The sequence below is a fragment of the Lathamus discolor genome, chromosome Z (genome assembly GCF_037157495.1).
Source record: "Lathamus discolor isolate bLatDis1 chromosome Z, bLatDis1.hap1, whole genome shotgun sequence".
In the NCBI taxonomy this organism is placed as follows: domain Eukaryota; kingdom Metazoa; phylum Chordata; class Aves; order Psittaciformes; family Psittacidae; genus Lathamus; species Lathamus discolor.
The window spans coordinates 74,462,554-74,474,465 of record NC_088909.1 but is presented as its reverse complement, the minus strand read 5'-3'; the positions used below and the strand labels follow the sequence as shown (position 1 = coordinate 74,474,465).

The 11,912-nt window shown below is 39.0% G+C and overlaps 1 protein-coding gene across 6 annotated transcripts in view; it reads left to right on the top strand.

Annotated features, from left to right (window-relative positions):
* Positions 1-305: 305 nt before the first annotated feature.
* The window catches only part of LOC136005741 (riboflavin kinase-like), a 77,954-nt gene continuing 66,347 nt past the window's right edge, over positions 306-11,912 (top strand). For 3 of the 6 annotated variants that reach the window (XR_010608868.1, XR_010608866.1, XR_010608869.1), the window contains exons 1-5: positions 306-452; positions 2,090-2,241; positions 3,343-3,445; positions 4,899-5,036; positions 11,032-11,156. Coding sequence is in view for 2 of the 6 variants with exons in the window: in XM_065663507.1 (XP_065519579.1) it covers positions 371-452; positions 2,090-2,241; positions 3,343-3,445; positions 4,899-5,026 (465 nt within the window). In the remaining 4 variants the exon portion in view is untranslated. Of the gene's footprint in view, positions 453-2,089; positions 2,242-3,342; positions 3,446-4,898; positions 7,196-11,031; positions 11,905-11,912 lie in introns of those variants that run through there. The other 3 variants (XR_010608867.1, XM_065663507.1, XM_065663509.1) reach the window with 3 other exon arrangements.

Here is an 11,912-nt window from a genome sequence, read left to right as displayed (position 1 = left end):
AGTTGAGTCTGTGGGCAGGGGCGAGGGGCTGCCCTGTTAGAATATAGCCAGCTGTGGCTCCTGCTGCCTGCCTCCGGAGATAATCGTCGGCAGAGCTCTCAGGCGTCTCACCCGCCCCACACCGGAGCTCCACACCCGCTCCACACCTCTTCGGCGGAAGAGGTGACCTCGCAGCCCCCGCGCCCGAGGCAGGCCCCAGGGCAGCGCCGTGGGCTAGCGAGTCCCTTTCTGAGGGGAAGGAGGTGCCTGCCAGAGAGGTCAGTGCACCGGGGGGTGGAATGCTCAACCTATTGCTCCTCCTCCTCTTCTCTGTAGTGCCCAGAGCGCGGCGGAAGGGCTGAGCGCGGTGCGGAGCGGGGAGCTGGCCGCCATGAGGCACCTGCCGTACTTCTGCCGTGGGGAGGTGGTGAAGGGCTTCGGCAGGGGCTCCAAGGAGCTGGGCATCCCCACCGGTGAGCGGCGGCGCGGGGCCCGGGCACGAGAGGCGCGGGGCTGCTTCTGCCGTCAGGGCGATGGTGATACCTCCCCACCGGCGAAGAGCTCGCCACGGCCCGCACCGGGTCCCTATTCTGGGCCCGCCGCGGAGGCCGGCGTCGGGCGCAGGGGTCTCTCGTCAGCCTGAGCCCCTGGGCGGCCCGAGCGAGAGGCGCCGTGGCGGATGGTTCTCCGGCCGGGTGGAGTGCGGAGCTCGGCGTTGAGTTGCTGAGTGCGGTCCTTGAGTTCGGGGGGCGCTCCGCTGTCCTGCACCAGTGCCCCTTTCGCGTGGCTTGTTCTTTCCGTGAACAGGCTTGGCTTGCTCCGTGTTAGCTTTTTTGGTGATTTTTGTTTTCGTTCATATTGACTACAAGTCTTGTTCACGTGTCCGACCTTCTGTTAAACCGTCTCTGTTTGCCTTAGTTACCTTATCTGATAATGATCAGTATGAATTGCAAGATCCTGAAAAGTGATCATACGCGCTGTGCATGGGGGTGTGATGCGGTAGTTTGAAAACCGTCCGTTTTTCTAAACTCCTTGGACTTCAGAGTAGGACAAGGAAAAGAGCAGGCGCTGGGAGTGGCTTTAAAGAAGCAAACGTAAAGCGGATGATGCAGAAATTAAAAGGCAGAGCGCGTACAGCTCTCCTGAGGAGAAGTGTGTTTTCTCATTGCCTTTCTTGGTTTGACTTGTCTCAATACAGATAGAGGTGTAATTCAGTTTGGATATCAGCCTTGTCTAAAGACAGGCTGGAGTCAGTGGGCATTTTGCACAAATCCTAGGAGGCCAAGAAAACCACCTGTGAGGAATCTTGAGGTATGGGACACGTGGCTCCATCTGTTAATATGAACTTAGGGTTTTTTCTTGATTGTTTATATTTGGCTTATTAGTATCAAGGAATATGGGAAGGAAGCTTTTCCTGCTTATGGACTGTGGTAGACATACACTGACTGTAAATTCTTTAAAATCGTTGTGAAGCCTTACGTGGCAATCTCTATCCATGTGTGAAGTTAGTAGGACAGTTTGGCTAATGGCTTAGATTTATTCTCCTCAGTCAAAAAGGAACTAATTTATTTCAGATTTGAATTTTTCTAAGAAAATCTTAGAAAGCCTCAAATCTGAATAACCTAAAAGGCAACATGAAAAAATTGTCAAGTGACTAAAATAATAACTGTTTATTTTTTCATATTTTACTTAAAAAAAGAAAAACCAAAAAAACTTCTAATATGTAAGTAATGCTAAGATGCTACTTTACAATGCAAAGAAACTTGGGTTTTTTTTTTCTGTTCTTTGACCATACTAAAGGAGTGATAGTCCTACTAGTGAAGTGCATTCAGACTGCTTATTTCAGTTTATTATTTTTAACTATAGAATTAACTACTTAACTATAGCAGAGGATATAACTATGAAATAGTATGTGTAGTAAATGTCATAACTCAGGTATTACCACAGAGACTACATTTTATGAGTGCTTTTTCTGTTTACGCTTTTAAAGTGACATGTTGTGTTACTGTTGCCAATGTTCTGCTTGTAAATAGCACATAGAGAGATCCTGGCTTTTAGGAGTTTGAAATTCTGTGATACACTTTACTTACACTTTCTAAAATTTTTGCAGCTAACTTTTCTGAGCAAGTAGTCGAAAGCTTTCCATCCGATATCTCTACTGGTGTATACTATGGTTGGGCCTGTGTTGGAAATGGAGATGTGCATAAAATGGTTTTGAGCATAGGATGGAATCCTTTCTATAAAAATATTAAGAAATCAGTGGTAAGAATTTTGCTTTGTGTGGTACTTTGATTACAATAAATGAACTAGACGTTTAATAAAATAAGCACAATTTGAGCCATAAATGAGATTAGAAAGTCCATTTTCTATTCAAATTATCCATCTCAAATGTGTGCATTATGGAGAGACAAAAAAACCCATTCCCCCAAACCTGTCAGTAGCCATAGAGCAGGCAGCTGTAGATAAGCAAGTTTTATTTTTATTTCTTTACACCATTATTTCAATACTTCTGAAATACAAATTCATATTTCCAAAATTCCTGTTGCTTATTGAGCTGATAAGTAGATAAACATAAGTTTAGATGTATCCAGTTTAGTGGTTGAGACCCCTAAAATGAGTTGGAACCTGCTAATCTCTCTGCCATCATCCATATTTGACGTATGAAATTCTGGCACACCTTAATTTATAATGATTTTCCAGTAATTCTTCTATTATATGGTGGAATCCATTCATGGGGTGCTGTGTCTTAATATACAGAATCAAGATCAAAATTTAAATAGTAATAACGCAGAGTTAAAATCCTGAACTGTGGCATCTACGTTTTTCTTGCTGTCAGGTGCTGGTCTGGGTCTTTCCCTGCTGCTTTTCCTGGGTCTTGCAGAACTTGATTTTAATTGCTAATACTTGGAAGGAGTTTTAGCTTGATGTGAAGCCCTGCTTCACGAATAGGTGTCTTCACTCTTCTTGGAATTTTATCATTCAGTTCCTTGTAAAAGCTCTCTTTACTTGTGCTTGTAAAAGCTCTCTTTAAATCAGTCAAATTCGTTACAGTCATTTGGACTTGGCAACTTAATGGTCAAACAAATTTAGGCATTATTATTTGTGATTTGCTGCCTTGAAAATCTTACCTCTGAAATAAATATCATAATGTTCGTAAATGCCATGCAAAGTTCAGTTCTTCATACTAACGTAATTACAAGCCCTAGCCTTTTAATCTTACATTATACATGTTAATGTAAGTGTCTTAGTTGTTCTGATATGTGTGGGTGAGAATTAGAATTAGAGGTACTAGTTCAACATCCTTGCAACAAGGAAAATAAAAAAGTGCGTCATGATAATTGTCAATTTATTTCTCTTTTTTAGGAAACACACATTATTGACACTTTCAAAGGTGACTTTTATGGTGAGATTCTTAGTATAGTTATTCTTGGATATATTCGATCAGAAAAAAACTTCACTTCTTTAGGTCAGTATTGCATTTCTCTTAAACTGATATTCAGTTTGTCATGTTCTTGCATTTTGAGAGCACTGTGTCATTGTTCTGTCTTCATCATCAGGTGTTTTGTCTGGGGTAGCTGTTTCTCGAGGGTAGAAACACCTTACAGTCTTATCTAGACAGACTATAGAGAGGTGGGCTGTCAACAACCACATAAAGTTTAGCAAGAGCAAGTGCTAGATCCCACCTCTGGGATGGGGTAATCCTGGTTATGCACACAAATTATAGCATAAGAAGCTGGAGAGGAGCCCCACAGAAAGAGATTTGGGAGTTTGAGTTGGTGGCAAGTTTAATATGAGTCAGAAGTGTGCCCTGGCAGCCAGAAGGGCCAACTGTACCCTGGGGTGCATCAAGCACAGCATTGCTTAGCTGGTTGAAGGAGGTGATTGTCCCACTCTGCGCTGCCCTGGCGTGGTCCCACCTTGAGTACTGGGTGCAGTTTTCAGCACCTCAGTATAAGAAGGACACCAAATTATTAAAGTGTGTCCAGAGGAGGGAATTGAGGGCCAGACTTAAAAGGAGCAGCTGAGGTGGTTTGGCTATTTCAGCTTGGAGAGGAGAAGGCGGCGGGGACCTGGCAGTCTACAACTGCCCCAAAGGGTGCAGTGGAGAGTGAGGTGCTGAACTCCTCTCTCTGGTGATGAGCAGTAGGACATGAGGAGACAGAATGAAGCTGCATCAGAGGAAGTTCATATTGGATATTAGTAAAAGATTCTTCACTGAGGCTGATCACTGCAACGGGCTCCTCAGGGAAGTGGTTGTACCACCAACCCTGTTGCAGTTCAAGCAGTGTCTGGATGATACTCTTAGTCATATGGTTTATTTTTAGGTAGACCTGCAAGGAACAGGGAGTTGACCTTGATGATCCCTATGGGTACCTTCCAACTCAAAGTATTTTATCATTGTGTTAACCTTTGACTTTTCAGTAAAATGTGGTGTTTGTTGGTTTTTTTTCCTAAGCTGAATCTGCTAATAAATAAATCGATTATATTAAAAAGAGCAAAGTGCCATAACTTCCAGACTCTCAGAAATTATTTCTGTCAAAAAATTACTGTCATGTCTACAGAGTAGCTTGAAAATCATGAGCTTGTTGTCAAAGCATTGGTCTGGTCTGCCCTTTTATTTTAAAAATGCATTTGTGTTAAAACTGAAACAATTAATGAAATTCTATTGACTTTTTTGATAAAGTGTCTTGCAACAAGTCAAAAGTGGCATTTACAGCAGGGAAAAGTGCAATGCATGTCAAAAGCATAAAAGCCTGTTATTTTAGAGATTGTGCTTTTCCCACTTCATAGTAATAATAAATGTATCCTGCCTGTGATTGCTTTCTGGTGTTCTATAGTACATCCTTTTTCTTTTGCTATTGTTTGTTCAGAATTCAGACCAGCTTTCAAACACTGCTTTTCTTACTGCTCTTTTGCAGAGGCACTCATTTCAGCAATTCAGGAAGACATTGAAGAGGCAAAAAGACAGCTAGATTTACCAGAACATCTTAAACTCAAAGAAGACAACTTCTTTCGTCTGCCAGAAGGCAAACCAGTAAACCACTAAGGAAAACCATGTGGGTTTTTTCATCTCTTGGAGCATTTTGCACTACCATGTATCATGTATATTTTGATATATGATGTATGCGTGTATACTGGGTTTGACTGGGATGGAGTTAATTTTCTTCATAGCACCTCATATGGTGCTGTGCTTTAGATTTGTGACCAAAACAATGAACACAACACATTAATGTTAGAGCTATTCCTGAACAGTACTTGCACAGCATCAAGGCCTTCTCTGTTTCTTGCTCTGCTTCCCCACCGAATAAATTGGGGCTGTACAAGGGAGGGGACACAACCCAACAAATGACCTGAACTAACCAGAAATACTCCATGCCATGTAGTGGTCGTGCTGAGCAATCAAATGGAGAGAAGGAGGTCGGCTATCTTTTGTTTGGGACCTAGTTGGGCATAGGTCTGTTCAGGGGAGGTGGTGAATGATTGCCTTGTTTTGTCTTCTTTTTTTCATTCCTTCTCTTCTCCTTTGCTTATTAATCTATTTTTATCTCAACCCACAAATTTTACTGCTTTTAAAAGTAGTCCCATCCCATTCTGATCCTGCATTTTGCGGCATTTCACTGCAGCATTTCAGAGAGCTCTGCCAGGGTAGCCTTATGGGAATTCTCTGTGGTGGGTTCTGTCAGCCTGCTAGTGTTCTAGTTCATCATGTAACTTGCAGCCAATCTCATGGGTTATTTGGGAAAAGGCCTTGAGCAAGTCAAGGAGTCCTTGTAGCTGTGCAGGACTTGATTATTCAAATGCTCCTCAGTCCTGTTGAGGGCAAAGACAGAAGGGGATATATACCTTTTGAGGGAGGAAAGAATGATTTCTATAAAGACGCTTAAGAGAATGAACATCATTTTGGCCTATGTTGTTAAATTTGTTTATAAATTTATCTCTCCAAAGACACTTGACAGTTTTGTCCTAACCATTGCCTGGACATTTTCAGCATACTTTGGCATTTCTAGTAGGAAAATAATAAAAAAAACCCAAAACTTGCTGTCAGGACAAAAAAAAAAAAAAAAAAGCCAAAACCCCAAAGCAAACCCTAAAACCAGTTTAATGGGCTTTTGCTGTATTCATGTTGGAAATCTATGCAAGAATTTTCTTGAAAGTCAGTTGTGGCTTTCTGCACTTCAGAATTGAAGGATAACGGAAGAATTGTTTTAACTTTTTTTTCCACCCAGTGTAAGGGGGCATTCTTGAACATATAACAATGTCAAAGTCTTGCTTTATATTTTACTTTTGTGGAAGAACAAGTTACAGCCATGTAATCTCATATATTGTCAAGAACATACTTAAAGAATAAGTCTTTATTGTTTCTGCTATTATAGCTAAGCTTATAGCTGCCTTTTAAAATTATTTTTTGCCAGAGATTTCATGTGCCTGTGTAGAAACCAAAGTGTCTTAAGCTGGTTGTCTCTGTAACACTATTCTGTAACCACTAATGAATGCTGCTATCCAAAATCCCTTTTATCATTTGGCTTTAATGAAACTGAATGCTTGAAGATAGAGAACAGTAGCAAAAGGAAAACTGGAGGAATTTTGCTTGCTCACAGCTTTCACATGAACTATGAAGATGTATACAGTAAGGTAATAAACTGTTCTTTGCATGGTTGCCTTCAAGGTGAACAAAATATATTTGCATTTATTTGGCTGAGTGTATCCTAACTCTCTGCATTATTTAATATCAAGTATTATATATTGATTTTTTTAAGTTCAATATGTGATTCCTTCCACAATATAAACTTTTTGAGGGGCTGTATTTTTTTATGATGTGCAAATAACTATTTCAGTTTATGTTGTGACACTACCATTAATAAAAGAGTGTAGCTGAGAAAGCAGTAATGCTGCTTATCACAGGTTTTCTGATTGATTGCATTGTATGTGATGCATGTCATCTGTGTGTGTTCCATATCATACTGAAAGAGTTGCTTCAGAGTTCTTTCATTACCATGCTGAAGCCTTCAGGTTTTTTTGAGGGGAAGGGGAGGATTGTTGTTCTTGCTACAGTCTTGTTGCTACATTATTTATGTTCCACGTTTGCAGGACTTTGTAAGGCAGTACATGAACATCAAGTGAGGCAGAAAGGTCACTGAAATTGTTGGATTTGAAGCAATACAAGAATTTCCAACATTTCGAATACTTTTAAAATAAAGCCTGTGATGTATTTTAATTGACTGTCTCACAATTTCTGAGGTCTGTTACTGTTCTGAAATGGAGTTTGTTGGCAATGTGAGAATAACAGCAGAAGTTTGGTTTTTTTTTTTCAAATGCATATAGGTGATAATGGTCTTACTTAGATAGCTGTGGCATTAAGCTGTCTGATGTTCTGATACCCTAAAGAACCGGTGCTTAGCTGATGTTAAAATGCAGCATGCCTTCATGTTCAGAAAATGTGAAGGTGCGATGTGCACAAGGAAATAGTCTGCAATAGGTACTCATACAGGCTTCTTGCATAGCTAGCTGCATTTTGAATTTGGAGCTTTCCTAGAAACAGATGTATGGAACCTGTGTTGAGTTGGTATCCTTTTCACTTTAGAGCATATTTCTTATATATACAATATAACGTTTTCAAAATCTGTGTGAAAATAAAGTCAAGCCCACTAAAACTTGAAAATCAATTAAAACATCATTTTTTTTTAACGTATACCTATTCAAGTAGGATAGTTACCATATTAACATTGTTACTGATGTGAGTATATTTTAATTTATTTTTCAATAACTGTTACATACTGCAGACATAGAGACTTTCAAACATAGCTTTCCAAATGAATACAGTGAACTAAAATGCTGGAAAGTGTCATGATAAAGAGGGACACTAATGTAAAGTCTGATATACTTGAAACTCCATGCATGAATGAGAATAGTGAAGAAAAAAGGTGGAAGGGGAAGGAAAGAAAAAACCAGAAAGACCTTGAGATTGGAAAAAAGCTTGCGAAGCAAGAAGGTGAGAGAAATTAGCCAAAGATAACAAGTGTGAAGTCTAGTTTACTGAGATTTTTGCAACCTCAATTAGCCACATTTGCATTGAGAGGTTGTACCGAGCCAAAGGAGGTGAAAGTTCCGATTCCTTTGACTGGTTGCAGTTGTGTATCTGATAACAGTGCCTAAATATAATAATCACAAAGCTGCAGAAAGTGAACTTTGAAAGTTTCCTTCAAAAGACTGTACTATTTTGGTATCTTTGATACCTTGATATTTTGATAATTTCTGTCCCTTCTTAGCCCTTCCTAAATTGTTATGTAGAGATAATAATAGTTGGTATGCTTCTTAATTCTTACTCTGCCTTAGACTTCTGGCAATTCTTGTAAATAATTTATTCAGTTTCTCATCAGTCACAATCACTCCTCTGTTCAGTAGTTAAGGGTTATTGCCAGTATTGCTAGTCAGTAAATTTTGTGTCTGAAGCAGCTTCTGACAATGACTTAGTTGGTGCTTTCCTTTGCTATGCCTAGCACAGTTAGGTGTCTCAGTCCTCTGCAAAGTTTTGTAAGGGTGACTGCCTCAAAACTTTGACAGAAAAAAAACATTCAGAGGTTATTTAAACTGGCTAAAATAAAAGCGTGTCTGAAAACGGACTGGAGATTTTCGTGTGCTAGGACATAGGGGAGCTATGTCTTTGTAATTCTATAACCTGAAAATGGATTTGCCTGTACCCTTTCTTTCAAAATGTAAAACTGCTTGGTTCTGTTAGAAGTCAGAAAGAGTTGCATCCTGTTCTGTTCTGGTTCAATTGTTTAAACATTCATCTGGGTCAGGGCAAAGGTCCATTTGCTACCGCTGAAAAAGAATCAAACTTGGATCTTGAAACACATTAATCTCTCTCAGGTCTCTTGGGGAAAAGTTTCTCTCATACTTTCATGCTGTTTGTATGTAGACCTTTGTATAACCTCTATGTGGCATCCCTAAAATTGCATCAGGAAAGAATGTAGTATGATGTGGTGGTATGGGTATTTCATAAGAATTGCTTTTGTGTTAGATGCAGTGGATTCTTTAGTGTACTTGGGGATTTGTCATGGATTATGCTGCTGTTCTAATAGCACACTGTTCACACTGGAGGCATGGATTTAAAAGCTAAATCCTCAAGCACCTATATTCTTTAGGTGTCTGTTTGACCCTCAAGCACTGTAATTTTCAAAGATTAAGATGTTCTACTAGTTTTCATTCTGGAAATGAAATGAGATTTAAAAACACTACAAAATTGCCTTAAAATTTATTTTGTGATTGATATGGTCTGCATAGGGCTATAATTTGTTCCCCTAAGCTTCTTGCATTTTCCTAAAGAGAGAAGAAAGGAGTGAGAGAGATTATAAATAGAAAGTGCTACTTGCTAGTGTGATAGAGAACTTGCATTATCTGTTGCTCCAGGGGAGTATTTGGATAGATTTGCGTCCTGTTGGGGTTCTTAAGGGGACTAGAACTTCATAAACATTGCTGACCATGTTAGTTAATATATAATTAATGATATAACTTAAGGTACTGACTTTATAAATGTTCATCTTCTGTAATGACTGAGAAATGAATATTGCTTTCTTTTTTATGGCTCAGAGTAGCAAAGTGCTTAGTATATTTTTTTTTTCAGTTTGTTATGAAGTTATGATTAGCTTTTTCGTAGTACTAAGGTTTGTCTGCGAAAGGTTTCCATGAATACCATAACTATGTACCATGAATACGTGTGTCAGAAAAAAGAAACCTGGGAAATGGAGATGGTGTTAGGAGACAAGGAAGGGAGAGGATACAGAGGAACAATGGGATGAGAATTTTAGACGTGCAGAGAGCAAGGCTGGAGGAACACAAAGCAAAAACTGGAGCAAGAAGAGCATCTGAGCTCTTCCTGACAAAAAAAAAAAAGTGCTTATTTAGATTCTGAATAGACAATATAAATGAGGAAAAGAATACTTATAGCCTTTTTACTATTCAATTTAATGTGTAATGTAAACATACAAAGTCATGCAAAGAGATAATTAGTGCATTTGTTTTATTTGTTAAGGCCTGAGAAGAGATCTTCCTCTAGCGTTAAGCCTAAATTGGAAAAACGATGAAGGGGGGAAAAAGTCATAATTACTTTCTACTTTGTATCAATCTTCTCCAAGGGAAAAATTGTCTTTTGTCATGTTAACAATAAAATCACAAGAGATATTGTGAAATCAGCCAATATGTGTTAGGCAACTTCCTGGTTATTTCTGATCAGTAGGAAACAAACAGTAAAATAGGAACATAGGATATACTACCTTGAAAGAAGAACTGAAGTGACATGTGCATGCATCTAGTTTACTGGGAGTATGTCTGTTTACAGTCATAATTTTCAGTCATCTGTTGTTTGATATGATAGCTTATTACTGTCATACATATATACTAATTAAGAAAAAAAAAAAGAGTGGAGAAAGTTCTTTAAAGTCTTTCTGTCTGAAAGTGCTTTTGAGCCCTTAGGATATCTCTCTGTTCCTCATCAGGATGCACATCTGATTGCTTTTCAGGCTTGAAACCACACATAGACATTTGAGGTTGAGGGAAGATGAAAACTTAATAGCTCTGGTCTGCTCTGAAACATACTCTGTTGCTCCCATTCCAGCAAGGACTCACATGAAATAAGTGACCTGGGTAAAATAGTGACTTACTATGGATAAGCAGAATTTTTCTATAGGTAACTTTTAAAGTGGGAAGTTTGATTGATAAGAAAACCTTTTTTTTTTTATTGCAAAGATACATATTTCCCTTGAAACACATTACTTTTCATGAGAAAACTAAATGCCTCAAAATATCCATTTGAAAAGCTTCTTTGGTCAAGTGCATAAGGAAGTTTACAATATTTTCATTCTTTTCTTTGTTTTGAAATTTCAGCCTGAGTCCCCAGCCAGAAGTCCTGCAATTGTTATACAAGACCTAGAAGCAAACGTGGTATACTATAAGAATGTAGTCTGATCAGGGAATAATAGACTGTGGAGGAAGGAGCCTTAAAACACTTGAAATTTGACTCTGACAATTTCCTTTTGTCCACTTCCTTTCTAGCAAAACTTCAGGGTAGAGTAATGGAAGAGAAAACTTTTCCTTGTTTACATCAACTCTGAGGAAAGAGGGGATAAAGAACACTGGTAACCTACCTTTCAAAATCAAATTTCTGGACTAAATGAGAAGTAAGTGGATGGTAAAACTTTGTAGATGTAGATTTTCAGGAGATCTTTTGGAAAGAGCTCTCCTACTGAAAGGGTAATGAGAGAGAGTTTCTCAGCAACTGTGGATTTGAATTTCTCTGCCTTTCTTTCAGGACTGTGTAAAGGACTTACATAGTAGAAGCCCATAAAATAATCAAAAAAAGCAGTATTTTCTTTGTGTGTTGTGTTCTCTGTACATTTATTACTTGGTTGTACTTGCTTTATTACTTGACTTCCTTGGTTGTATTCTGCTTTCCATGGGGTTTCTTTAGAATTGTGAGTGATTCATTAATGATTTCCTCTTGTGCCAATTAACTGTTAAACTTTATTTTTCTTTGTCTCCCTATGGACTCTTAGCAGGGAGTTTTAATTGTGAATGCTATAAATGTGTTATGGCTCTGCAGAAAGTTTGGGTCTGTTCGACCACTATTTTGAAACTCTAGTTTAAAAAGACTAATAACCTTGTATCATATCCTTCTAACTTAATTAATCAGTTATTTACTGTTCTCCTAAGAAGACTGATTCACCTTCAAGGCAATTATTTGCCATTTTGTAAGACATGCATATTGTCACCCTTCCCACACAGGATAAAATCGTGCATGCTGCTGTATGCATGTTCCCACCTTTTAAGAACAGGCTTATCATTTGAGCAGTCATTTGAATCCCTCACAGGAAGCACCGTATATCTGGGTGGAGGGAATTTACCAGTACCGCTTCTCTCTTAACAAATGGTGCCTC